General features: G+C 50.3%; 7 protein-coding genes across 7 annotated transcripts; 4 read left to right on the top strand and 3 right to left on the bottom strand.

Moving 5' to 3' along the window:
- Nucleotides 1–2863: 2863 nt before the first annotated feature.
- On the top strand, nucleotides 2864–5305 carry T069G_09559 (growth-Arrest-Specific protein 2 domain-containing protein; the record flags this gene model as incomplete). The annotated part of the gene is made up of 2 exons (XM_056176769.1): nucleotides 2864–4951; nucleotides 5018–5305. 2 exons carry the CDS (start codon nucleotides 2864–2866, stop codon nucleotides 5303–5305), a joined length of 2376 nt encoding a protein of 791 aa, XP_056025247.1.
- Nucleotides 5306–6151: 846 nt separating this feature from the next.
- On the top strand, nucleotides 6152–8675 carry T069G_09558 (16S rRNA methyltransferase rsmB/F domain-containing protein; the record flags this gene model as incomplete). Its single annotated transcript, XM_056176768.1, has 7 exons — nucleotides 6152–6961; nucleotides 7031–7353; nucleotides 7422–7440; nucleotides 7533–7583; nucleotides 7655–7800; nucleotides 7860–8063; nucleotides 8144–8675. The coding sequence occupies 7 exons, from the start codon at nucleotides 6152–6154 to the stop codon at nucleotides 8673–8675; spliced, it is 2085 nt and encodes a 694-aa protein (XP_056025246.1).
- A 353-nt stretch (nucleotides 8676–9028) lies between these two features.
- T069G_09557 (50S ribosome-binding GTPase domain-containing protein) lies at nucleotides 9029–11031 on the bottom strand (the record flags this gene model as incomplete). The annotated part of the gene is made up of 3 exons (XM_056176767.1): nucleotides 9029–9981; nucleotides 10050–10194; nucleotides 10252–11031. The coding sequence occupies 3 exons, from the start codon at nucleotides 11029–11031 to the stop codon at nucleotides 9029–9031; spliced, it is 1878 nt and encodes a 625-aa protein (XP_056025245.1).
- A 371-nt stretch (nucleotides 11032–11402) lies between these two features.
- Nucleotides 11403–12709, top strand: T069G_09556 (low temperature viability protein domain-containing protein; the record flags this gene model as incomplete). The annotated part of the gene is made up of 2 exons (XM_056176766.1): nucleotides 11403–11422; nucleotides 11488–12709. 2 exons carry the CDS (start codon nucleotides 11403–11405, stop codon nucleotides 12707–12709), a joined length of 1242 nt encoding a protein of 413 aa, XP_056025244.1.
- A 385-nt stretch (nucleotides 12710–13094) lies between these two features.
- T069G_09555 (SAC3/GANP family domain-containing protein) lies at nucleotides 13095–17497 on the top strand (the record flags this gene model as incomplete). The annotated part of the gene is made up of 2 exons (XM_056176765.1): nucleotides 13095–15087; nucleotides 15183–17497. The coding sequence occupies 2 exons, from the start codon at nucleotides 13095–13097 to the stop codon at nucleotides 17495–17497; spliced, it is 4308 nt and encodes a 1435-aa protein (XP_056025243.1).
- Nucleotides 17498–18873: 1376 nt separating this feature from the next.
- Nucleotides 18874–19224, bottom strand: T069G_09554 (uncharacterized protein; the record flags this gene model as incomplete). The annotated part of the gene is made up of 1 exon (XM_056176764.1): nucleotides 18874–19224. One exon carries the CDS (start codon nucleotides 19222–19224, stop codon nucleotides 18874–18876), a length of 351 nt encoding a protein of 116 aa, XP_056025242.1.
- Nucleotides 19225–20091: 867 nt separating this feature from the next.
- On the bottom strand, nucleotides 20092–21612 carry T069G_09553 (uncharacterized protein; the record flags this gene model as incomplete). The annotated part of the gene is made up of 4 exons (XM_056176763.1): nucleotides 20092–20227; nucleotides 20281–20953; nucleotides 21016–21267; nucleotides 21324–21612. 4 exons carry the CDS (start codon nucleotides 21610–21612, stop codon nucleotides 20092–20094), a joined length of 1350 nt encoding a protein of 449 aa, XP_056025241.1.
- Nucleotides 21613–22544: the final 932 nt, after the last annotated feature.

Genomic DNA, 22544 nt, shown 5'->3' with positions numbered 1-22544 from the left:
CATTCAATTTTGGGAATTGCGGGCGGATCGCCGAGAAAGGACGTCTTGGTCAGGGTAGGGCTGCGGTCATGGTGGACAGGCTGTCGTGCATGGCGTGGCGTGTCCATGCTCAGACCCAATCATCGATGCGTGACATTTTTTGTTAGCAAGTACCAATAATTCCGGGACAGGACATGTGGCGTGGCGGGACATGTATGTATGTAGCAGTGGAGGGCGGGAAATAGATCCAGCCGTATCGTGGGCTTGCACGTGTGATTGACGTATCGCTTGCAGGTTGATGGTTTTTTCTCATTCTTTGCCATCCATTCAACAGATAACTACAGTTTACGTGAATGGGCGGATGCCAGTCGTAGTACGAGTACGAGCATTACCTAAGGTAACAGCATGAGTAATACTGCATAATGCACGGAGCAAATGGGCAAGGGAGAGAGACAAGAGGACGAGTCCTGGGCCCCATCTATTTTCATCTCAACATGGCGACTGGACTCTTTCGGTGAGTTTTCTGCCTGCCCCCGGTAACGGAGAGGGCCGCTGAGGCCACGGGACCACGGAAGTGGAAGCGGAATCTGGCATGAGAGACCCTTGCCTCGTCTCTCGTTTGTCTGTCTTATCGCAGCGTCATTTCTTGCGTTTGGGGACAGGGTGTAAGGCAAGGGAGACAAAGTGAGTGAGTGCGTGTGAGCAGCTCGTAGGCGGGAATGACGAACCAGAAACCAAGAAATAAAAAACTTGATCTGAAAATGTGTCTCGGTTGGGCTCAGCTGGGACTTGGGAAGGGATAACCGGATGGGCGGGAGGTGTGGAGACGCGTGCGACAAGAGTAAAGTGATTGAACAGAGCTGGAGAGGGAGAGAGAGAATTACAGTATGTACCTGTGCTGAGCTGCCCTTGGGATTGGAAGGCGGGCTGAGGTGGATTTTGACTCGCCCTCCGTCTGTGCCGTCCTTTTTCAGAGCCTTGCCTGTTTCAATCATGACATTGTACACACACACAGCACACACACACACATACTTGTTTTTGACCACGGCGCCAAAGTAAATATTTACTTTCCTTTTCCTACTAGCAGCAGCTCCACGAACGCGTGCAGACCGCGACTTGAAACCCGCAATACGAGTACGTACCGTCCAGGATCTGTATTTCCGTGATGGGTAATACGCACTGCTGGGTACCTGGCGCTAGCCTTTAGCCTGCCGTGAGAGTAAGATTGCCTTTTGTCAAAGGAGGAGCCTCGCACCAGGCGGCAAATGAGAGCTGCCATGGGACAGGGCGCTAAGACGTAGCGAGGGCCCGCCTTGCCATTGTACCTGGCACAAGCACCTACAGCCAGCATCCACAGCGCCCACAGAGCACTGACTAGGCCTGAGCAGCACCCAGCACAGCTCCCGGCACAGCACCCTTCAGATGGCGTCAAGGCGTCGCCCCGGGGACTTTGCTTGTACCTCCACTGTTCCATGCTCATACGAGGGCGACAGAGGGCGAGTTTGATTGCCTAGAGAGTCCGTTGTTGGCTAATATCTTTGCTCGGGGTCCTGTTGGCGCCGTCGCGGGCGCGTTGTGTGAAGCTCGGCGCCTCTGGTGCACGCTCGTTTCTCTCTCTTCTTTTTTCCTTGTGTCTTATGTTGTTTTTCCCTCTACCAACTACTACTAACTTTTGACTTGCAATACCGTCGCGATCTGTCTCCCTGTCGCTCGCTTTGTTTTGCTCCTGTTTTCGTTGTGATTTTGCCACCTGTTGTCCCTAATTGCTGCGGACGAGGCCAGTCGTTCTTTTGAAAAAAATCAGCCCCCTTGGCTCACAGTCCTTTCTGTCTCACGCTCACTCGTTTTATTTTTTTTCGCGTGCGCGTTGACACCTAGTCCATCGCTCTCGCCCAATACCACCTTGCTGTGTGCTTTTTTTGCCTTCGCGACTGTCGCTATCGATCGCCACGTTTTCTTCATGTGGGAGTTAACACCACGTCTGTCTTGCATAATCGTCGATTGAAAGAGCCCCCAACAAACGACCCCCTACGGCGGATACCCAACGCGCGCCACATATTGCCTACATACAGCCAGCCTGGTTCGGATCCCACGCATAAACGCAAGACGCATTGCAGACTCCACGCTGTTCGCCAGCTGCTCTGCTTATTCGCTGCCCGCTTATCCGGAGGCCTTGCCAGCGCAGCAGCACTGAGGTGGCACCATCCAGCTTGTGCCCAACCGCCGAGCCGAAACACCTGCGACAGCGTCTATACCTTTACAGTTAAACAGTCCTGCTCGGATTTTGCACCTCCTGCAGCTAGTTGGTGTGCGCTGGTCTCCTGTCTGACGCCCCGTCATTCCTTTTCCTTCTGCGACGCTCCGCGCCGAGCTACACCAGGGGAAGGGCGGAAGCGGCCATTGGATTGATTCCCCAGCGTGGATCTTTTTTGCAGTGCACCTTCAGCTTTACTTGAATCGGGCTCTTTTTATCCTTCTCCCTTCTTTCTTTCATCGTCGCGCTTGACTTTGTATCTCTCTTTTTATTACAAAGTCGCAAGCAAAGACCCAGGCAAGTCAGAGAGGCCACTGCCTCCGTGTGCTTGCCTGCAAAAATTTATTCCTTTGACGGCTTATAGCTTTGGTCGCATGGCTGTCATTACATAGCCGCATAACAAACACCCCATCACCGCCGTTCTCCGACTATGGGCATCACCAACGAAAATCGAATTATCGCTGTCCTAATCCCTCCCGGTCCATGACATAGGTTCAACCTTGGAGACGGAAATCAAACAATCTTTTTTTCACCAACAAAGGCAGATGATGCCTCGGTGGCATCACTGTTACAACTAGTTGCACGCGCTAACGACTACACACCAACCGCGACGACCGCGAATAAGCAACAATGAACGAAACACCCGTTCTCGTCAAGCAGAAGCGGCTTTCGACGCCCACCCCGGGCCAGCTGCTGGCTGCTCGGCAGCGTTCTGCCGATGACTTTTTTGCTCACCTGGAGCCAGCAAAAGTTGTCGAAGCATTATCGCCGCCCGATGGCGTTCTCAGGGGTTGCCTCGCAGAGGCTTCTGCGCTCGAGCGCGACTTCGCAATGCGAACGGCCGTGGCATCCCACAAGATCTGGCAATGGCTCAGCGAGCTGAACCAGTGGAATTGGCCAAAACAAGCGGGGTCCGGGGGTTTCCTGGAGCCGAGCAATACGCAAAGGAAGCTTTTCGCTCAGGCCCCGACCCCTGAAGAGACTGGAAGGAAGCAGTACATGGGGAGCCTCCCCGCTGAAGAGGTGGAAAAATACGAAACAAGAATCAATCAAATCAACAGAGACATGGATGACCTGGATCTCGAGGAGATCAAAGGCCACGTCATGAACGACCACATCCTACCGCTGTCAAGGCCGGGTACCCCAATGAACATGGACCCTAGTCGGTCGATGCTATCGGCCTTGTCGAGCTATCACAAAATGGAGGACATTTCCGTCCTCATCACCGCCATTGTCGTGCAGACCCTGCCCAACTTGGCAAAGTTGTCTCGGCTGCTGCAGCTGTGGCATATGCGCATCATCGTCCTCCGGCACGTCAATCCCTTTCTGCAAGCCATCCAAGATGTGGAGGCGCTTCTTGGCGAGAATTGGGAGGCCATCTCCCAGTCTCACTGGGAGATGGAGCGCCCAAGCCGAAAAGCCATCGTCTTACCTGCTCGCACTCTGACATCCAACGACTTTGAAGCTAAAAGGCAGTCACTTGCGCTCAAGGTTGCAGAGCCCGGCCGGACCCTGGATTACATGCTAGATTGCTTGGAGGGCGCCCCGGACACTCTCCCAGACGAGTGGCTCACTCGTATGGAAGACGTGGAACAGGGTTACGGAGAATGGGTTTCCGCTTGCGAGCGAAAGATGGCCGAAGCCAAGCTAGCAAAGTCAAAGCCGAAGCCCACCCCTCTCAGGAAGACCTCTTCGCTCTCGCCATCTCCAACAAGGGCTCATCAATCCGCCAACAACAGAGATGTGAGCCCAGCAAACAGTGGCAACAAGCTCTCGCCGCCATTGTTACTGGTGCCTGGCACCGGCGAATCAGATCATGGTTCATATCTAGACCCCATTGCAGAGGATGAATTGTCCTCACCGGAGGACCATTTCACACCGCCCGAGGATCTTGCCATGATGGAGGCCATCAGCGAAGAAGATGAGCTGCCGTCGAGCGAGTTTATCGAAGTGTCTGGATCCCCCACTATTCCCAAGAGTAGACTTCGCGAGGCGTTTTATCCGGAAGATGACAGCCCGCCAAGCTCTCCTCCAGAATTGAACCGCCGCCTCCTTGATAGCCCCATGGTTATAGAAACGCCCGAAGACGATGAGTCATTCTTACAATCAACATTCGAGGATTCCTTCTTAGACGACTTTGAAGATTCGTATGTTCCCGATGTGCCTGGCCCGCCTGCCCGCCGGGAAAGCGCCGGCGAGCAGCAGCTCCGACTGCAAATTAGCCAGATTATTGAAAACATACCAGCCAAGATCAAGCTCACGAATGGAACATCAGGCATCAACTTAAACCCACCTGATCTTCAACTCCCTCGCCTAAGGAAGAAGCCGTCTAAGGAGCCGGTTAAACGGAGCACGTCTGGCATGTCCACCCGAACTGCCACGCCCTCTTTTACTCTATCTCCGGTCAAACAGAGGACGCGTCCCAAGGGTCACTATCCGATTAGGGTCTATCATCTCTCTAGATCAGATAACGAGGCCCCCATCAAGCTGTTCATCCGCTGTGTAGGAGAGCAAGGAGAACGAGTAATGGTTCGCGTTGGTGGCGGGTGGGCTGACTTGTCCGAGTACCTGAAGGAATACGCCAGCCATCATGGCCGCCGTTCCAACGGCAAAGAATCGGTCAAGGTGGAGGTTCGCGACATTCCTCGTGCCTCGAATGGACCTTCCAAGGCCAGCCCTCCAAGCCGGCCACCTACCGCTACTGGTGATCGCTCTTCTGTGAGTCCCCTAGCAGCAGCACGCAAGCCACGGAGGAGCAGTATCAACAACAACCTGCGTCCGAAGACCCCAGTGACGCCAGGTCAACCGGCGGAAGGTACTCCACCATCTGAGGGCTCGGCCGTTTCGAGGCCTAGCTCCCGGCTAAGCTGGGCAGAGGATGAGAGTTCTTTCTTGGGTCTAGCAGGGCCAAAAGCCAAGAAGATAGAGATGAGTGAAGAGAGTAAGGCTTGGGTTGAAAGCATCAAAGAGAAGGTACTCATGGCTAGTGGCCCGGATAGAAAGCCAAATGAGAAGAAGTTTGGCGAGATTGGAAAGGCTGGTGGCACGAAGCGCGTGTTCAGGAGAGGCTGAGCGCTTCCCCTTTTCCTTTTTCCTTTTTTTTTTTCTTTTTTCCCTTTTCCCATTGGGGATATGACGGACGCGCCATACATGGAAAGGCGAGGAAACAATTTCCTAGACTGGGGTGGGAGTCAATTTACGGGGATGAGGAAACTGGTCTTTTTTTTTTTATTTGCATGTCTAGTGAATCATGCATGGAGTTTTGTTTGGGCGGGCATTGGCGGGCATAGCATGTCATAGTGTTACAGAAACGTCTGCATGAGGTGTCATTGCTGGAGCGAGTTATAAGCATTGTCGGAGGATACCCATATATACCTAGCGGATTTACCATATTGTGGAATTCAAATCATATATATACCCCTTTAACTATTGGTTCATGAGTTTTTGCTCGTCGACATGTTTATATGTGCTGAAGCTGTTGACAATGCTGAGCAGCATGTCTCGGAGGTTTTCGTAGTGCGTCGTCGCCCCAAGATCCACAGTATGCAATACTTATTGTAGTCGCAGTGTAAATAGTGTTATTATTAATTAAGTAATCCGTTCTTCTCTTTCAAATAAATAATACGATCGCTCAACTTTATCTCTATTTCACAGCCATACCAATGTGAATGAGAAAATCGACCGCCGCCCATTTTTAGGCTCTAAATTCAGGTACAGTGTTTATTACATCATCTAGCTCCCCGGCGCTATTTCCCACTACTACTAGCGGTGGCTTATCGATAATCGGCCGAAAAAAAAAGTCGCCAGAGAGTGAAGGGCCTTGAAAAAAATCGAGACTGTCCCGCGCCTGCATCCAAACCAACACCCCCCATTGAGATCGAAAAGACATTTACAAAACAATAATTTTCGATCGCAATCATGGGTCAAGGACGTCGCATGAAGAGAAAGCAGGGCATGCCCGAAGCCCTGTCCGAGGAACACTTTGCCAACCTCAAGAGAAAAGCAGGCCTGCCCGTCGAGCCGCCGGTCGACAAGGCATCGCTGAGCAACAAGAAGCGCAAGACCACCAAGGGCGCTGCCGTGGCGAAGAAGCCGGAGCCTGCGCCTAAGAAGGCGAGCGCGAAGAGCAATGGAAAGGCAAAGAAGCTGCCGGAGCCCGAAGAGGATTCCGACGAAGAGATGGATGACGAGTTCGACCTAGATCAGCTTGAGGGCGATGAGTCTTCAGATGAAGAGGCTTCTTCGGGAGAAAAGAAGAAGAACATCTGGTCTGATGACGAAGATGAGGATGATGACGCGGAAGAAGACGACTCGGTTTTCGATTCTGATGATCAGGAGGATGGCGGAAAGAAGGGCAAATTCGTCTTCTCCGACGACGAAGACGAGTCTGACGCCGAGGAAAAACTCACTGCTGCCAACATCGTGGGTCTGTCGCGAAAACTGGACGAGAAACTTGCAAAGGACAAGGCCATCACCGAGACGGAATTACAAGAGTCTGCCATGCAGACGAACATTGATGGCCCTAAAATCTTTGGTGAAGGCTATGAAGATGACGAGGAGGAGGATGACTTGGCGAAGAAGAGCCAGTCTTTGTTGGCGCCAGACCTGCAACTCCTGAGACAGAGGATAACGGACACGATACGAGTGTTGGATGACTTTGCCAACCTGGCGGAAGAGGGAAGATCCAGAGCAGAGTATACCGCTCAGCTGCTCAAGGATATCTGCGGTGTAAGTCTTATTCCTTTACATTTTGCCTCTTGTCTGGATTCGCTTTCTAATGCGGCGTGGTGATTTCAGTACTACGGCTACAGCCCATACCTCGCCGAGAAGCTCTTCAACCTGTTCACCCCTCGAGAGGCCTTTGCCTTCTTCGAAGCCAACGAGATGGCCCGTCCCGTCGTTATCCGAACAAATACCCTCCGAACACACCGAAGAGATCTCGCCCAGGCGCTCATCAACCGTGGCGTTACTCTCGAGCCTGTCGGCAAGTGGAGCAAGGTTGGCCTGCAGATTTTCGAGGCGAATGTGCCTCTAGGTGCTACGCCTGAATATCTCGCTGGTCACTATATTATCCAGGCAGCTGCCTCTTTCTTGCCCGTCATGGCACTTTCACCGCAGCCGTAAGTTTCTATTTGTCTTGGATTCTAAACCATTATTGTATGGTGGCTAACATTTTATGTGTAAACAGAAATGAGCGAGTTCTCGATGTACGTGCTTGAACAAAAACGAAATCCAATTCTTCATATTTCCTTCTTTCATGTTTCTTTTCTCTGAGAATATCTTCTGACAATTTGAATAGATGGCCTCTGCCCCCGGTGGAAAGACAACCTACTGCTCAGCCATGATGAACGTAAGACTCGACTTTTAACCCCTGAGCCTACATAGGCTTTTAGTAAAGATTCGTTGCTAACATCACCATAGAACACCGGTATTGTCTTTGCCAACGATCCCAACAAGGAGCGTGCCAAGGGTTTGATTGGTAACGTTGCCCGTCTGGGTGTTCGTAACGTCATCGTCTGCAGCTACGACGGTCGCGAGTTCCCCAGAGTCATGGGAGGCTTCGACAGGTGAGCAAGCAGCCTTCATATCCTTAGACAGCAGAACAAGATACTAATTATTGTAACAGAGTGCTTCTTGATGCTCCTTGCTCTGGAACTGGCGTTATCTCCAAGGATCCCAGCGTCAAGACCAACAAGGATGAGAAGGATTTCATTTCACTGCCACACATGCAGAAGCAGCTGTTGCTGTCAGCTATTGATTCAGTCAACCATGCTAGTGAGACGGGTGGCTTCCTTGTCTACTCAACATGCAGTGTCACTGTCGAGGAAAAGTAAGTTTGCTCTTCTATTTCCCCTTTCTCTTACCCTTCAAACAAAAAAGAGATTTCTAACAGCTATTTCTTCAATTTAGCGAGAGCGTCGTCGCCTACGCTCTTTCTCGTCGTCCCAACGTGAAGCTCGTCGACGCCGGCATCCCCTTCGGCAAGGAGGGCTTCACCAGCTACATGGGCAAGAAGTTCCACCCCAGCCTCAAGCTCACCCGCCGCTTCTACCCGCACGCGCACAACATTGACGGCTTCTATGTCGCAAAGTTCCAGAAGATTGGCCCTACGCCGCCTAACGCTATCGGTGGCGCCGGCAAGAAGATCAACACTGCTGCTGAGGCCGATGAGGAGGTTGTTGATAGGACGCCCATTACGACTGACGATGACACCGAGGTTGAGGAGAAGAAGGCTGGTAAGAAGACCAAGGCGCCCAAAGAGACTGGAAAGGGTGACTTTAGCGCCTTTGATGACGATGAGGATGTCAAGTATATGGAGAAGGCGAAGAAGAACGCCATGAGGAGGAGAGGTTTGGACCCCAAGTCTTTAAACAAGCCTAAGAATCAGGAGAAGAAGCCCAAGGCCCAGGAGAAGAAGCCCAAAGCTCAGGAGAAGAAGTGAACAGCATAAAAAAAGAGGACTTGAAAGAGCGAGATACATACTGTTAATAGCATGGTAAAGAAGAGGCTTTTGGGACGGGTAGAAGAAGGGGAGAATTTGTTGGGATGTTTTTCTTTGTTTCTTTTTTTCTTTTATTAAACTGTTTCTTATGGGATGAGCAATTGTGGATATTTTGGTCACATTTGTGGGTTTACATAAAAAATTCGAAATCATATTCATGCCATCTCCGTCCGCATTCAAGGATATTCCATGCATGTAGTGCCAAATCTCCGACACAAAAGGGCCATAATAGAGTCTTTTACCAGTTCCATTCGCATCTTTAAAATCCCAAAGAAAAAAACAGTAAGAGTTATCTAGTCATCAGCAAAGTTTGGTGCTCCCCTCCTTGCCTTCCTGCCCATGCCGTTAGGCGCGCCCTTTTTGAAATGCTTCTTCCCAGACCCAAGCTGCACATCCTTGGGGTCCACGCCGGTCTCGAGAGCAATCGCTGCCCGAGCCTTGCGTCCGCTGAGCATCTTGGTGCCGCCGGCCGTGCTGCCGGACGCGCTGCCTTGCTCTGTGTACTTGTAGTTGAAGGGCTGGCTAACATGCCCGCGGATGTTCTTTGGCGTGAAGAAGCTCTTATCGAGCCTCTTGGACTTGGGGCCCTGGGGGAGGCCGACAAACTCGGACGCCATGCTCTCGTCATCGAGGTGGAGGGCCTCCGTGGCGGCAATGAAACCGGCACGGCGGCGCTCGGGCAGATGCGCTTCGTCGTACAGCTCGGCGTTGAACTCCTTCTCATCCTCGATACCTGGGGGAGGGTGGACGAAGAGGAGTTTTCCGTTGACGTAGTCTTTCAGGATATATCTGGATGCTCGCGCTTCGTCTGGTTGACCAAGACCCTGTGTCTGGAATCCTCGAGCAGTAGCGTAAGCACGCAGCAGTTCCTCAGCGGTCGGAATACCAGTGCCTCCTTCTTCGACGGGTCTAGTCAAGATCTTGATGCCGTAAATAGCTTCCAGGAATGGCTGGGGAATTCTCTGAGCGACCAAGCCTACGGGTCCGGAGTGCTCACGCATCTGGTCGATGGGCAGCACGCCTTGAGTGACGAGATCGGCCTTTGTGGTTGCGAAGTTGGGGAACACGAGACCAGGGCAATCACACAGGATGACCCGCTCGCTGAGGTGAATGGTCTGGAAGTGCTTGGTCTTTCCTGGCGTTGAAGAGACGGAGACCTTTTTGGCCCCGATGAGGGCGTTGATGGTTGATGATTTACCCACGTTAGGGTAGCCGACTAATCCGACTTGGAGTTTGTGATCTGCCTCTGTCCAGGGAGTTAGAATTGCAACATAGTGTTATTGCCGAAGGGAAAAAAAAAAAAAAAAAAATTACCTCTATCGGTTGGAGCATATTTTAGGAAAATCTCCTCCAACTCTTCTACTGTGAGAATCTGAGTATCTTCATCCTCTGGCGCTTTGCTTCCTGAGCCCTCGGCAGCCTCTGCCTCGTCTTCGCTCTCCTCATCCTTCTTAACCTGCTGTGATGAAGAAGATGGCTCCTCATCATCTGATTCGTAGTCTGAGTTCTCTCTTGCCTCAATCAATTCCTTTGCAAGCTGCGCAGAAAAGAATTTGTATGCAATTCCTGCTTCTCTCAGGTGCCTGCCCCATGCCTTGCGCTGCTTGATAGTCATCATGTCGGCCTTGTTGATCAAAAGCAAGTTCTCCTTCTTGGGATCGACAGCCTTGACATATGATTCTAAATCCTCAGATCGGAAGAGAAGAGGGTTTCTCGCATCCACAATCTGCACAATGAGATCTGATCTTTCAATGACTCTCCACAGCTGTCTCCAAACCTCGATATTTCGTTCAAACGGCGTCATGAGCAGATCATTGTTCTCTTGCAGCTCAGCCAAGCCTCTTCGCCATGAGACAAGAGCTTCTCGCTCACGTAGGTCGAGCTCCTCCCGAGTAGTCGAGGCATCCCAGTGAGGTCTTCGCGGAACCGTCAGCCGGTTTCTGTGCTGTCGATGCTTGCCAAGGATGGCTCTCTCTTCGGTGGCGGATAGCAGATAGGGATTCTTCTGGTCGGTGTGGATGATCTTGACATTGTTCATCTTCTCGGCCGTAAAGTCAGTGCCGGCCAGCTCGGCAGTGGCCAGGAACTCGTCCAGCGCGCCTTGCTCCGTAACGGAGCGCATCTTGACCCAAGCTGCATCCTTCTTGTCGTTTACGAGATATTGTTCGCCAGTCGTGTGGTTCGTTCGCATAGTAGCGGACGTCTTCCTGTGGTCGGTGCCTTTGCCCTTTCCGAAGCGATCGTTCATCAGGGTATTGCCCAGCCCCTCATTCTTTTTCGACTTTGCCAACACCATCTTTGCGGCTGTCCTCGTTCGCCGAGGATTTCAAATGCGATTCAAACGGTCTCAGACTTTATGCCTGGCTAATGCGAATGTCCTCGGATCGCAGGGGAGGACGAGGATAAATATTTTGTTGTGGAAGGTCGCATGCCCAAGTTTTGCGGGCTGAATAATACATCATAATGGAGGGGCAAATTTTTTGGATAGTCATATGAAAAAGATTTTCGCACTGTATTTTGAAGGCTTTGCCCACAAATGCATACAGTACTATCAATAACCGAACTGTACTGGCGCTACCAAGAAATTTCTTTGAATGCAGGCAGTAGGTTAACAAGCCCACTTCTGTCCATGCTCATTTGATTCAGCGCAATCGCAACACCGCCAAAATGCCCAAAGGAAAGTGGATGTGAGTTGATGCTGTTGATTTGTATGCTTATGTCTGTTTGGACATTATTGATGCTCTATATCTAGTGATAAGAAGACGGCGCAGCACTTCACGCTCGTCCACCGTCCGCAGAATGATCCTCTCATCCACGACGAGAATGCGCCATCCATGGTGCTGAACCCCGTTCAGACAAAATCTGGATCAAAAGTAAAGCACCTGGATGATCTGGCCTCCGAATTCGGATCCGATGCAGGCGAAATCCGCGCCAACGAGGGTGAAGCCGCAAACTATGGCGTTTACTTCGACGATACCGAGTACGACTACATGCAACATTTGAGAGACCTCAACTCAGGTGGCGGAAACGTCGTCTTTGTTGAATCAAGCTCGACTCAGAACAAGGGCAAGGGAAAACAGAAGCAGTCATTGGAAGATGCCCTGCAGAAGATGGATCTTGAACAAAAGTCGGGCGATCTTTTGGACGAGGATATCCTACCATCCAAGAATCTCACCAGACTGACCTACCAGGCCCAGCAGGATGTACCAGATGTTATCGCTGGATTCAATCCTGATATGGATCCTCGGCTGCGTGAGGTCTTGGAAGCCTTGGAAGATGACGCCTATGTCGACGATGACGAAGATATCTTCAAGCAGCTGTCAAAAGACGGAGAGGAGCTTGACGACTACGACTTTGAAAATATGGGTTTCGATGACGGAGATGACGATGGATGGGAATCGGATGCCACGGCAAAGCCTACCAAAGAATACAAAGAGCAAGTACCAGAACTGGTGAAAGTTCAACCAGAGCAATCAGAACAGCCAGAACATGGGCCGTCAGAGGATTGGATGGAAGACTTCAAGAAGTTTAAGAAAGACCAGAAAGGCCCACGTGGGCCAACGGCTCCATCCCGATCTGGAATTGAGTCCATGTGGACAACAACCACAAACGGAGGCAGGACTAAGAAGCGGAAGGGTGCCCTGACGAACGCCTCTGCCTACTCTATGACGTCCTCGTCACTCGTGCGAACAGAGCAGCTCTCATTGCTGGATGAGAGGTTTGAGAAGTTGGAGGCTCGTTACAACGAAGACTTTGATGATATGGGATCTGTATCAGAGGTCTCAACAACCTCTAGCGTCACAGGCCCTATGCGCGGAGATTTCGATAATATCCTGGATGACTTCCTTGGATCTTACACAAGACCTGGAAAGCGAACATCCAAGAAGTCAAAAGCACAGACAGGACTGGAGCAGCTTGATGAGATCCGGCGAGAACTAGGACCTCCGCGTATTCGAGGCCGGGTTAAGTCATGATATGGCAATAGAAGGACGGGGCGTCGTAATGCAAAGGAAAAAAGTTCAAGAGCTAGCGAATTATCTATGTGTTTTTTTTCTTATAAGAATAAAGTAAAATGATTTTGAAAAGACAGTTAGAAAAGTACAACACTTGTGACACTATCTGAAGTACGAGAGAAAGGGTTAAGTCGTCGGTATTATGTAGATTGGAGCCGTCACGTGATAGCCAGCCTCCTACCGCGAAGCTCAATCAAAGGTCCAGCTAGCTTTGGCATCGCGCATCAGCCAATATCCTGCGACACGGCCTTTTCCAACAACCTCCGAAAAGTCACGCCCAACACTCCTCCTCCATGCGCAAATCATCACATAGATGAATGCGACGTCCGTTGCATCATCGGGCCAAATGTTTTCCCCATTCAGCCAGAAGACGCAGGGCTCGTCGCAGGCTTTCAATCCTTTCGCTCCTCGGCCGACCGGTGAAGGAGCATCATTTGGCAGTGATGGTGCAGGGGGATCCAACTCACTCAACAAGAGTAAGCGGAAGAATGGATTTGGGGGAGACAGCGATGTGGAGAAGAAGCTCAACGTCAACAATCCGTTCAAGGGCAAGGATGGGAGCCTGAGCGACAGCGGGAGGCAATGGAAGAAGCGAGGTGGAGATGGAGAGAAGAAGCCGGCAGAAAACAAAAAGAATTCCAAAAAGGCACGCGGTGGTACAAAAGGGCTGCAGCAGAATACCGATGGCCGCAGCAACGGTGTGCAGGCTGCCACAAGCGCCGAGGACGACAACACATCACGCCCCAGTTCGTCTTCGAGTGCGAGCTCCATTGACGAAAAGCTCGACAATGCAGCTATGCGCGCTACCGACCCGTACTCGAAGAAGGTATACGACCGGCTGCGGAAGGATGGCATCAGTCCTCCATCTTGGCCATCTCAGCCTGGAAATCCAAACAGCAAGACGGAGATGGCCAAGTTTAGGGAAAAATACGAAGAATATCGACAGAAAGTGCGCGCGTCTCTCACCAAAGCCTCTCTTATCGACGACCCGGACAAACGAAAGACTCTGGAAAACGCCATCACGTTCCGAGGTATTTGCGAGGATATGTGCTCCGAGTACGAGAAGATTACGCGAATCACCGAATTGGATGTTCCCCAGCCCGAAAAAGATGCACGAACAGGCTATGCCAAGACGAGTAAAATGGTCAAGAAGCTGGCGCGTTCGGCTGCTGGACAGGAAGCTCCTCTCCCGATGGATGTCCGCTCTACGGCTGCCCTACGACGTACTCTGGATTATCTGATTGACGACCTACTCCGCGACGACGAAAACTTACCGGGCTTACACGGATTTCTGTGGGATCGAACGCGAGCCATCCGTCGAGATTTCACCTTTTTCTCCTCTCCTACGGCCGATGATTTGAAAACGCAAGCATATGTACTGGAAAATATTGCGAGGTTTCATGTCACGGCTCTGCATCTTCTGTCACAGCCAGGAAAGGCTGGCGAAGACTTTGTCGAACAGCAGGAACTCGAGCAACTTGGCAAAGCTCTGCTTTCTCTCCGAGATTTGTACGATGATTGTAATGCTCAGGGTATTACGTGTGAAAACGAAGCCGAATTCCGCGCATACTATCTGCTCTTCCATGCCCATGATTCCAATACGGTTGAGATGCTGCAGCGGCAATGGAAACCACACTTCTGGAGGGATTCAGACGATATAAGGACCGCAGTATCACTCGTTGAAGCATTGCAAAACACCGCCGATTTTCATGGCCCATTAAAGGCAGCCCCGTTTTTGGCGGCGTCGAATGCTTTCCACTCATTCTTTCGAATTGTCGAAGACCCCAGTGTCTCATATACCATGGCTTGTTTTGCGGAGTGTCATTTTCCCCAGCTTCGCCGGTCAATTCTGCGAGCTGTGAAGCGAGCATTAGCCCGGCCCAAAGATACGGCAAACGACTTGACGGCTGCCGCTTTGAACAAGTTTCTTCGATTCGATACAGTTCAAGAAGCCATCGACTTTGCGAAACTTCATGGCATCGAATTCGTCCCAGATAAGCAGGCACCTATGGACCCTGACCAACAATGCTTGATTTTGAATAACAAAGAGCCACTTCGACACCCCCGTCTTCACCATCAATTCTCACAGACTCTCGTGGAAAAGAAGCGACGAAATCGGCCTTTACCAGATGTTATGCATAAAACAATCTACGAGGACTCAACTACGTCTTTCCAATCCGGCAGCTTCTCTACGCAAGAAGGATCTCTGTTTATGCCAGACACAGCACCGGTAACACCAGCCGAATCCCCGCCGATACAACCACAAAATTCTACATCTCTTCCTGCGTTTGGCCAACCCTTAAGCGGGTTTGGAAGCAACCCCCTCGGCACACAACAAGGTAGAGATTTCTTCCCTTGCCAGATACTACAAGAACACCAGCAGTTATCTTGCACGTCATTCTTGTTCATTCCAGTTCACTAATACCCGTTTTAGCTTCAGAGCAACCAGCCAGCATATTTGGAGCGCCTGATGTACAAAAATCTACTCCATTTTCGAACCCCTTCGCTTCTGCTTCGACACCTTTTGGCAGCAAGCCGACTCTGGGTTCTACAGCACCTGCTTTGCCTTCTAGCAATGCACCTACGACAGCCAACCCTTTTGCATCTGCTATCACGTCAAGCAATGCTTCTCAGAATCCATCCGCACTACCATCAATCTTGGGTGGAAGCACGGCTGTTAATCCTGTTAATCCTTTTGCACAAGCAGCGCCAACCCCTTCACCAAGTTTTTCGGGTTTCCAAAGCAAGCCACCATCTCAACCGCAAACTCAGCCATCTGCAAGTCAAGGCGGCTTTCCGTCATTTTCTCCACCAACGGCTGTGAATGGAATTGCTCCCCCACCAAAGATTTCCTTTGCTGGACTCGGAGAGCAAAAGCCTGCCTTATCAGAGCCATTTGGTGGGGATAAAGCACCTATATTCCCCCCAGCTGCGGATACAGCCAAAGGAGAGACAACCCAGTCTAAGCCTAGCTTTTTTGCTTCTCCATCACCAGCTTTTGCTTCGGCAAGCACGAGCAAACCGACGGCCTCTGCAGGGGTGCCAGCAATTTCGCCTTTCTCAAGTTTGACGGGAACGAGTAAGAGCATATTATCCTCTGATCTAGGCTCAAAACCGTTATTACCCTCGCAGAGCCAGTCCCCATTGAATGCGGACAATAAGCCATCACCATTCCCGCCAGCTGGTGACAGCCTTGACTTCTTGTTGTCAGGCACGCTTGACAAAGAAACGCCCAAGGGTGGAATATCTACTTCACCGTTTTCTGACTCTCTGCTGGGACAAAAGCCTAAAACGGCCGAAGAACCAGCTCTCTTGCGCCCTGGCACTTTGCAAAGTTCTTCTTCCGGTTTCCCAGGACTTGGTTCTCCAACAACTAGTCGCAAATTTGATCCGGCTGCCAGTACCACCCCAACCTCCTCTCCTCCTCGGAGTGCCATCTTTTCTACTACTCCACTCTCACCCGCTCCCCCAAGACCAGTGACTTCACCGCGCGATCTGCTAGGCGACTTCACAAAGTGGTTTGTGAATGGAGACAATGGGCTGATGAAGGAATTTGAGATTTTCATGGTAGAAAACATTGTACGAGAAACTTTCGACAAATTTCAAAAGGATGAGAAGGAGAGAATGGCCAGAGAGAAAGAGGAGCAAGACGAAGCGGAAGCTAAGAGATTCCGGATATATAACCTCTCTCTGAAATATTTTTACCGGTGGAAGAAAACTGCTCGGGAGAGGCGTCTAAGGCAGCTGCGTCAAAGTGGACGCGACCAATTCCGCGCGTTTCGCGAAGCTCAGAGAGCAGCACAACTCAGGGAAGAGCAGGAGGCTACTCGACGAATGGCCAGCCAAAAGGCAGAACTGGCTTCTCTCAATCGCCCTGATGAGCTAGCGACAATACTCAAGAAAAATCGACAAAGTAAGAGGAAAGCAGAAGAAGCACTGCTTGCGTCCGGCGTCTTATCTGGTGTTGCCAACGAGAGGAGAGCGGTCTCAGCAATCTTCCGCAACGATTACCGACTATCGCCTACCCCGTCGTCGATTAATGGGAGCCAGGGGATTCGATCTCGGTCTGGATCAATCGCAAGCACGGAGGGTGGTTCAAAAACCCGGGCTTTGCGCGAACGACTTTTAGGAGAAAAGCCTGGGCGATTCCAGCGTTCCCTGCCTTCTGTATCAGCAGGTAGCTCACCACCGGAGAAATCACGCGTAAGCAAAGTATCTGAGCGCTGGCGACTGAAAGCTATGGGCATTGTACAGTTGCCTGACGGAACTGCCTTACCGGAATCCATGGTGGACGATATCAAACGCGGTCTCAAGAAGGATACAGGTTTTAGAGGAAGCGCGAGCTTAAGGGGAAGCCTTAGAGGAAGTGCAAGCCTTAGAGAGAGTACATTGATCCGACGGGCGTCAATCACCAGCGCCGCATCGACGATAGCAGCAGCAGCGGTGCGGCCGCAAAGCCCTATGGCATTCACATCCTCTCGAGAAGACCCCTTTCTAGATAGCCCGTTGACCATCAACAACAAGAGGAAGCGATCTGTGGGAGATGCAGAGGAGACGGCCAAAGAGCAAGTCAAAGATACGGATTCACACAAACGCGTCATGAGCGATGCGGATATTTTAATACAGGAACTTAGGGCGATGCGTCAGGAGATGGAGGAGGGGACAACGTGGTTCAAATCACAAAATGGAAAGCTGCAAAGCGATATATTGAGCAGAGGGGGCACGCCTCTGGACGAAAGCATCATGTGAAAAAAACATTGGCGTTGGAAGGGAAGGAAATTGATTTTTTTGGGGGATTGGTTGTCATCAGAACTTGAGGGATTCATTTATGGTAATAAAGGCCTTTTTTTTTTCTTCCTCTCCTCATCATTATTTTGTTTTAAAAAAATTTCTCATCCAACGTTCTTGAGCTTTTGCAAGCCGTCATTCTTGCTTTGGCTTTTGGCTTCTTTCTATTTGTTTCTGCGCGCACGGAAAGGGGGGCAGAGATAACCGGCACGAATTCTCGGATACCCACGAATTGGATTGTCGGATCGAGGACTGTCTTTTGTTGCTCTAGCCGAATTTCAAGGAGGTTGCAGCATTGTCCTACGCAAGTGGTACAGTTTTTCCTTTCAGTCTCGCTTTTCATCCCCAGGTGATGTTTATACTTTGAGAAGCTTGTATCTTCTCCATGTTTGTCATTTTCATATGCTTTTTTTTTCTTATGGCAAGGCGGTAGGGGCATATGGCAAGCGTGTTTTATTCTCTGGTTTTGTGCTTTAGCTATTGAGCCTGTATACAGCATTGATGGTAGGAAGGATAAGGGCATGATATGGAACGATTTGTTGATAGAGTTGCAGTCCAGTGTTTGCATCTTGGAAGTTGAATACGAATGATGCTTTGGTTATTCATTCATACCTACCTACTGTAGTACTTTTGTGTTTTGGTGATACTGTAGCAATGTACATGATAACAGAGGATACATCTTAACACACAACTATAATGGTGAATACAAGCCACAAAGCGATGTGTGTTCAGGAGCTACTGTTGAGCGTATATTCTTCAGGCCCTTCTACATCTACCCATGGTAATTGGATTCACATTACAGTCGAGAGTTTATCCTCCACCTCATCGTACAAACTTCTAGGGTGTATTCCATCTATCATCGACTTTTGACGTTGCCGCATGGCCCTAATCGAACATTGTGGATCGTATTTGCCTTAAAAGTAACCGAAACTTCTCTTTCTTAATCGCCAGATCTCTTCGCCTGACGGAGTCTGAAGTCGAGGCGCCATGGCTTGGTCGCCCTTCCGTCAGAATCGATCAGATCTAGCATAGGATATGAGATCTAGGTTTCTTATTTGCTATAGAAACTGAGTAAACCTTTGCAGTTTACCAAGCATCGAACGAGTGCTGCCACTTCTCCTACGCTTACTCTGTCTACCCCTTTTCAAGTACCTGATACCATCGTGAAGACCCATCCCTATGGGCGAACTGTGTATAATCTCCATCACAAAAAGTATCAATAATAAGGGATCCATAAAGATACAAAACAAAAAGAATTCAATCACCTCCCACTCCAAACGCCCCAGCCAAAAACACCAAAAATCCTCCCCTCCCCCTTTCACCCCTCCGCAACTTCACTACCACCGCACCCCTTGTGGCGAAGCAAGCATCTCATCCAGCTTCCACATCGGCGTATACCCAACCACCTTGGGAAACCTTGGAATGTAATCCCTCCAGTCAAACTCTCGCCTCTGGCTCTGTCGCTCCCTCCGACGCTGCTCCTTCGCAGCCCTACGCTCTTCCTTGGCGGCTCTGCGTTCTTCCTTGGCGGTTCTGCGTTCTTCCTTGCGTTTCCTTCTCTCTCTCTCCATAACTACCTCCCACCATTCGGGCTCGGCCGGAGTTCTCTCTAGGAGATTGTAGCCGCTACGCCAGCGCCATGTTTCGAGCTTGACTTCGAGTTTGGCGATGGGTCTCCAGAGCCCCATTTTCGCTAGAATTTGATTCGTGAGGGTTAGTTTGGTGTCTGTCTGTTGTTATTTTCGTGCGAGTGTGTTTTTTAAAGATGATGATAGATTGTAGGAGGATGATAGCGATGGTAAAGAGTGAGGCCGAGTGATGGCTGAGGGAAAGAGAATAAATAGCTCTAATCGAAACATGTTGACGACAGCAGAATCTTATACTTTGCAGTCTACTTTGCTGAGGTACTCGTCTCCTTCCGCAACAATTGGGATAGCTGAACTTTAATACTGATAATGTATAGGTACCGTTATTGGATTTTAAATACTTCTCGATATGAGATCTAAGTTCTAGAATACAGAGGGAGGCGGATATTGAGTTTCATACGATACCTCTCTGCGAGGTACTTGTAGTGGTGATAAGTAGCAGATAAGGTACCTGTCTAGAAATGATATCGATGCTAGTAGATACAAGAACATCGTAGCTACAGTACTGCACATGAAGAACCAGATGGACAGTAGATTAAAGGCACTTCTACAGCGTCTCGTTACAACACGCATGTTACTGGCCATGTGTTTGTGCAGTGCTATATTTAACATCCTCAGATAACAAAATAGAGAGGGGGTTCAAGGCTATTTGCTGGGTGATTTGAGGTAAATAGCCTTGTTAATATGTGTGTACCTGGAGCATAGAGTTGACGCCAAGTGGCTTGATGTGGTCAATATTCATGGCATCGTCCATTAGGATTATCAAAATATCGTCAAGTGCACTTGTCGTAAATCGTTTCATTAATTCAAGCATCAGTCCAGCTGTTCCGCTACATTCAAGCATTGTGTATCATATCGTACAAAACAGAAGAAATCTCAAGCTACTTCCAAGCAAAATCGCTCCAGTACTTAAACCCATATCATAATTATTAACCACCCCCATTTCACCGCGTACTCGTAGGTGGCGGTGGAAAGGATGTTATAAGTATATCGCTCTGGACGGGACTTCCCATGCTTGTCTTGCTTCTCTTCCTGGTAATCAGCCCTAGAGCATTTGTCACTCCGGTTTCTTCCTCCCACTTTCTGTCGGGACGGTACGGTTTCGGGGTCGGTGACCAACTGGACTGACCCAAATGAGGAGAAGGCCTGAATCCAGAAGGTTGGTGGCTGAGAAGAGGGGCGTTGGAGCGGGTCGATACAGCAGAAGCTGGGGTCGCGAAGTCGTCGGGAGAGGAAGCCCGAGGGGACATGTATGCTTGAGTGGGTGGAGTCAAAGCAGTGATGATGCTTGGCCTCATTACTGCACTATCCTGTCGGCTGATGGTGACATTTAATGAGCTTTGGCTGTTCCAAGGGTATTGATCAACAGGGTATGCATTTGCCCCAATGCCAGTGGTAACCTTAACGTGCGCCTTCTCCTGTCCGTGGAAACTGTCGTCGGCATGGGCGTTCTCGGGAAACCTTGGTGTCACAGGGGTGACTCTGGTTTGGCAGCGGAAGGAGTAGCCAGAGGCGCGGTCTTCTTGTTTCGCACGATTCTTGCGCTTACGGATACACATGTAAGTGAACCCTGCGATCAACGCAAGTAGGACTGCTCCCCCAATTGCTATGCCCACAATTGTCGAACTGGAAAGTTTGGGTTCTTCGTAGTTGGTAGAGGGTGTCTGGTCGACGACTTGGATGTTGTCACTACCAAAGATGGTATTGTTGAGAATTAAAATGGATCCTGGCGCTGGTTTTGTCTGGCATGCCCCTTGTAGAGTCAGGAGAACTACAAGACATGGAAATTAGTAAAAGCGAGGATGGTGGAAAGGACAAGCGTATAAAACATACAGTTGGATAGATAGTTGTGCTGCCCATCTGCCTTGACACACTCCAGACACCCCTCGACATTGTTGCTGGTGATGACGCCTCCGCTTACATCGCAATAGTCGTAAGTGGTCGAGTTGGTTGGATTCTTGATGTCAAGCTCGAGGGCAGAAGCGAGGATTCCGCATCCTACAGTTGTCGTGCAAGGGCCGGTCTCAATGCCGGTGTTGTTGGGATAGCCAAACATGCAATAGCTGGATGAATACCGCAGGTTGTCTTTGCAATGTGTAAGCTGACGGCTACTAGAAGGGATTATCACCACGAGGACTTACACAGGAACCAATCCTGGTCATTCTCACTGCCATGGGTGTAATTGCTGTTCTGCAAGCACGTGAAGCAGCTCTTCAGCTGTTTCCCCTCCGGCTTGCTGTCAAAGTCGTCGTCACTGCAGACAATGTCTTTCCACTGGTCGTCGAAGAACTTTGGATCCGATTGCGACACGTCGGAGGTAGTGCAAGCACTTGTGCATGGTGAGTTTGGTGAAACTCTCAGAGCATGCACCAATGAAAAAGCCGTGAGAAATAGGGAGAAGATCCAACGAGCCATTGACATGTAAGGCATCTTCTTTTTTCTTTTTCTTTTTTTTTTTTTTTCAAGAGTGGGCGATCCTGGCAAACCGAAGCGAACGAGAGAGAATGACAGGTTCTGGATTATAACCGAAGGTACCCACACAGCTGGTGTGTGATGCGAAAGAGCGAACGTCGTTTAAAGGAGTGATAGTCGAGGAAGCAAATGCTGTAAAAAAAGGTCGATGCACGTTATTCAAGAGCGGTATATTAAAGTCTCAACCGTGGTTCCAAAGGTAAGACAGTCCACCCCTATCAGATGCAGCAGTATCCAGACTGCAGCAAGACCGTAACACCAACCGTAAAGGGAAAATATACAAGACAAGAGAAACGCAAGCAAGAAAATTGCGGGTAGAGCAAGAAACGAGAGCAACGACCGAAATGCCAAAGGAATTCGACACGAGGCTGCGAGGGGCGGACACGGACGGCTTATAATAATATCCTGACCGCCCAGCATCGTATCGTGCGTGATCTGTGGCGGCTTAAGCTTGTTGATCCCAAGGCGCCGGTGACGAGATTATCGTGACGGCGGCAACATGATCGCTTCGCCCGTCTGCTTGCCGCCCGTCTCGACCCCCCTCGCTAACGGGCTCAGCTCCCATCACACACCCATAAGCCGGTCCGTCTTGTCGCTCTGCCGTCAGGCGCTTGTGCTGTGCCGGACTCGTTATGTGATGTGCCGCTTGCTCTTCTTCTTCTCCCTTGACTCTCAGCCGGCATTTGGTCGTCACACCGTTTCTCGGTCTCCCCCTTGCATCCCTGCCCATCGCATCACCGGCCATTTCATCGGGCACCTCCACGTGAAAGTGAAGGCCATCAATCACCAAGTCAATCCATCTCACATCACAAAAACAGGCTCAGGCACACGACGCGGGAGCTAAGAAAGAACCCAGCAGATAGACCCTTGTCTGCAAAAGCCGTTCATCT

The sequence above is a fragment of the Trichoderma breve genome, chromosome 6 (genome assembly GCF_028502605.1).
Source record: "Trichoderma breve strain T069 chromosome 6, whole genome shotgun sequence".
In the NCBI taxonomy this organism is placed as follows: domain Eukaryota; kingdom Fungi; phylum Ascomycota; class Sordariomycetes; order Hypocreales; family Hypocreaceae; genus Trichoderma; species Trichoderma breve.
The sequence above is the reverse complement of the archived record's forward strand: the minus strand, read 5'-3'. Positions and strand labels throughout refer to the sequence as shown.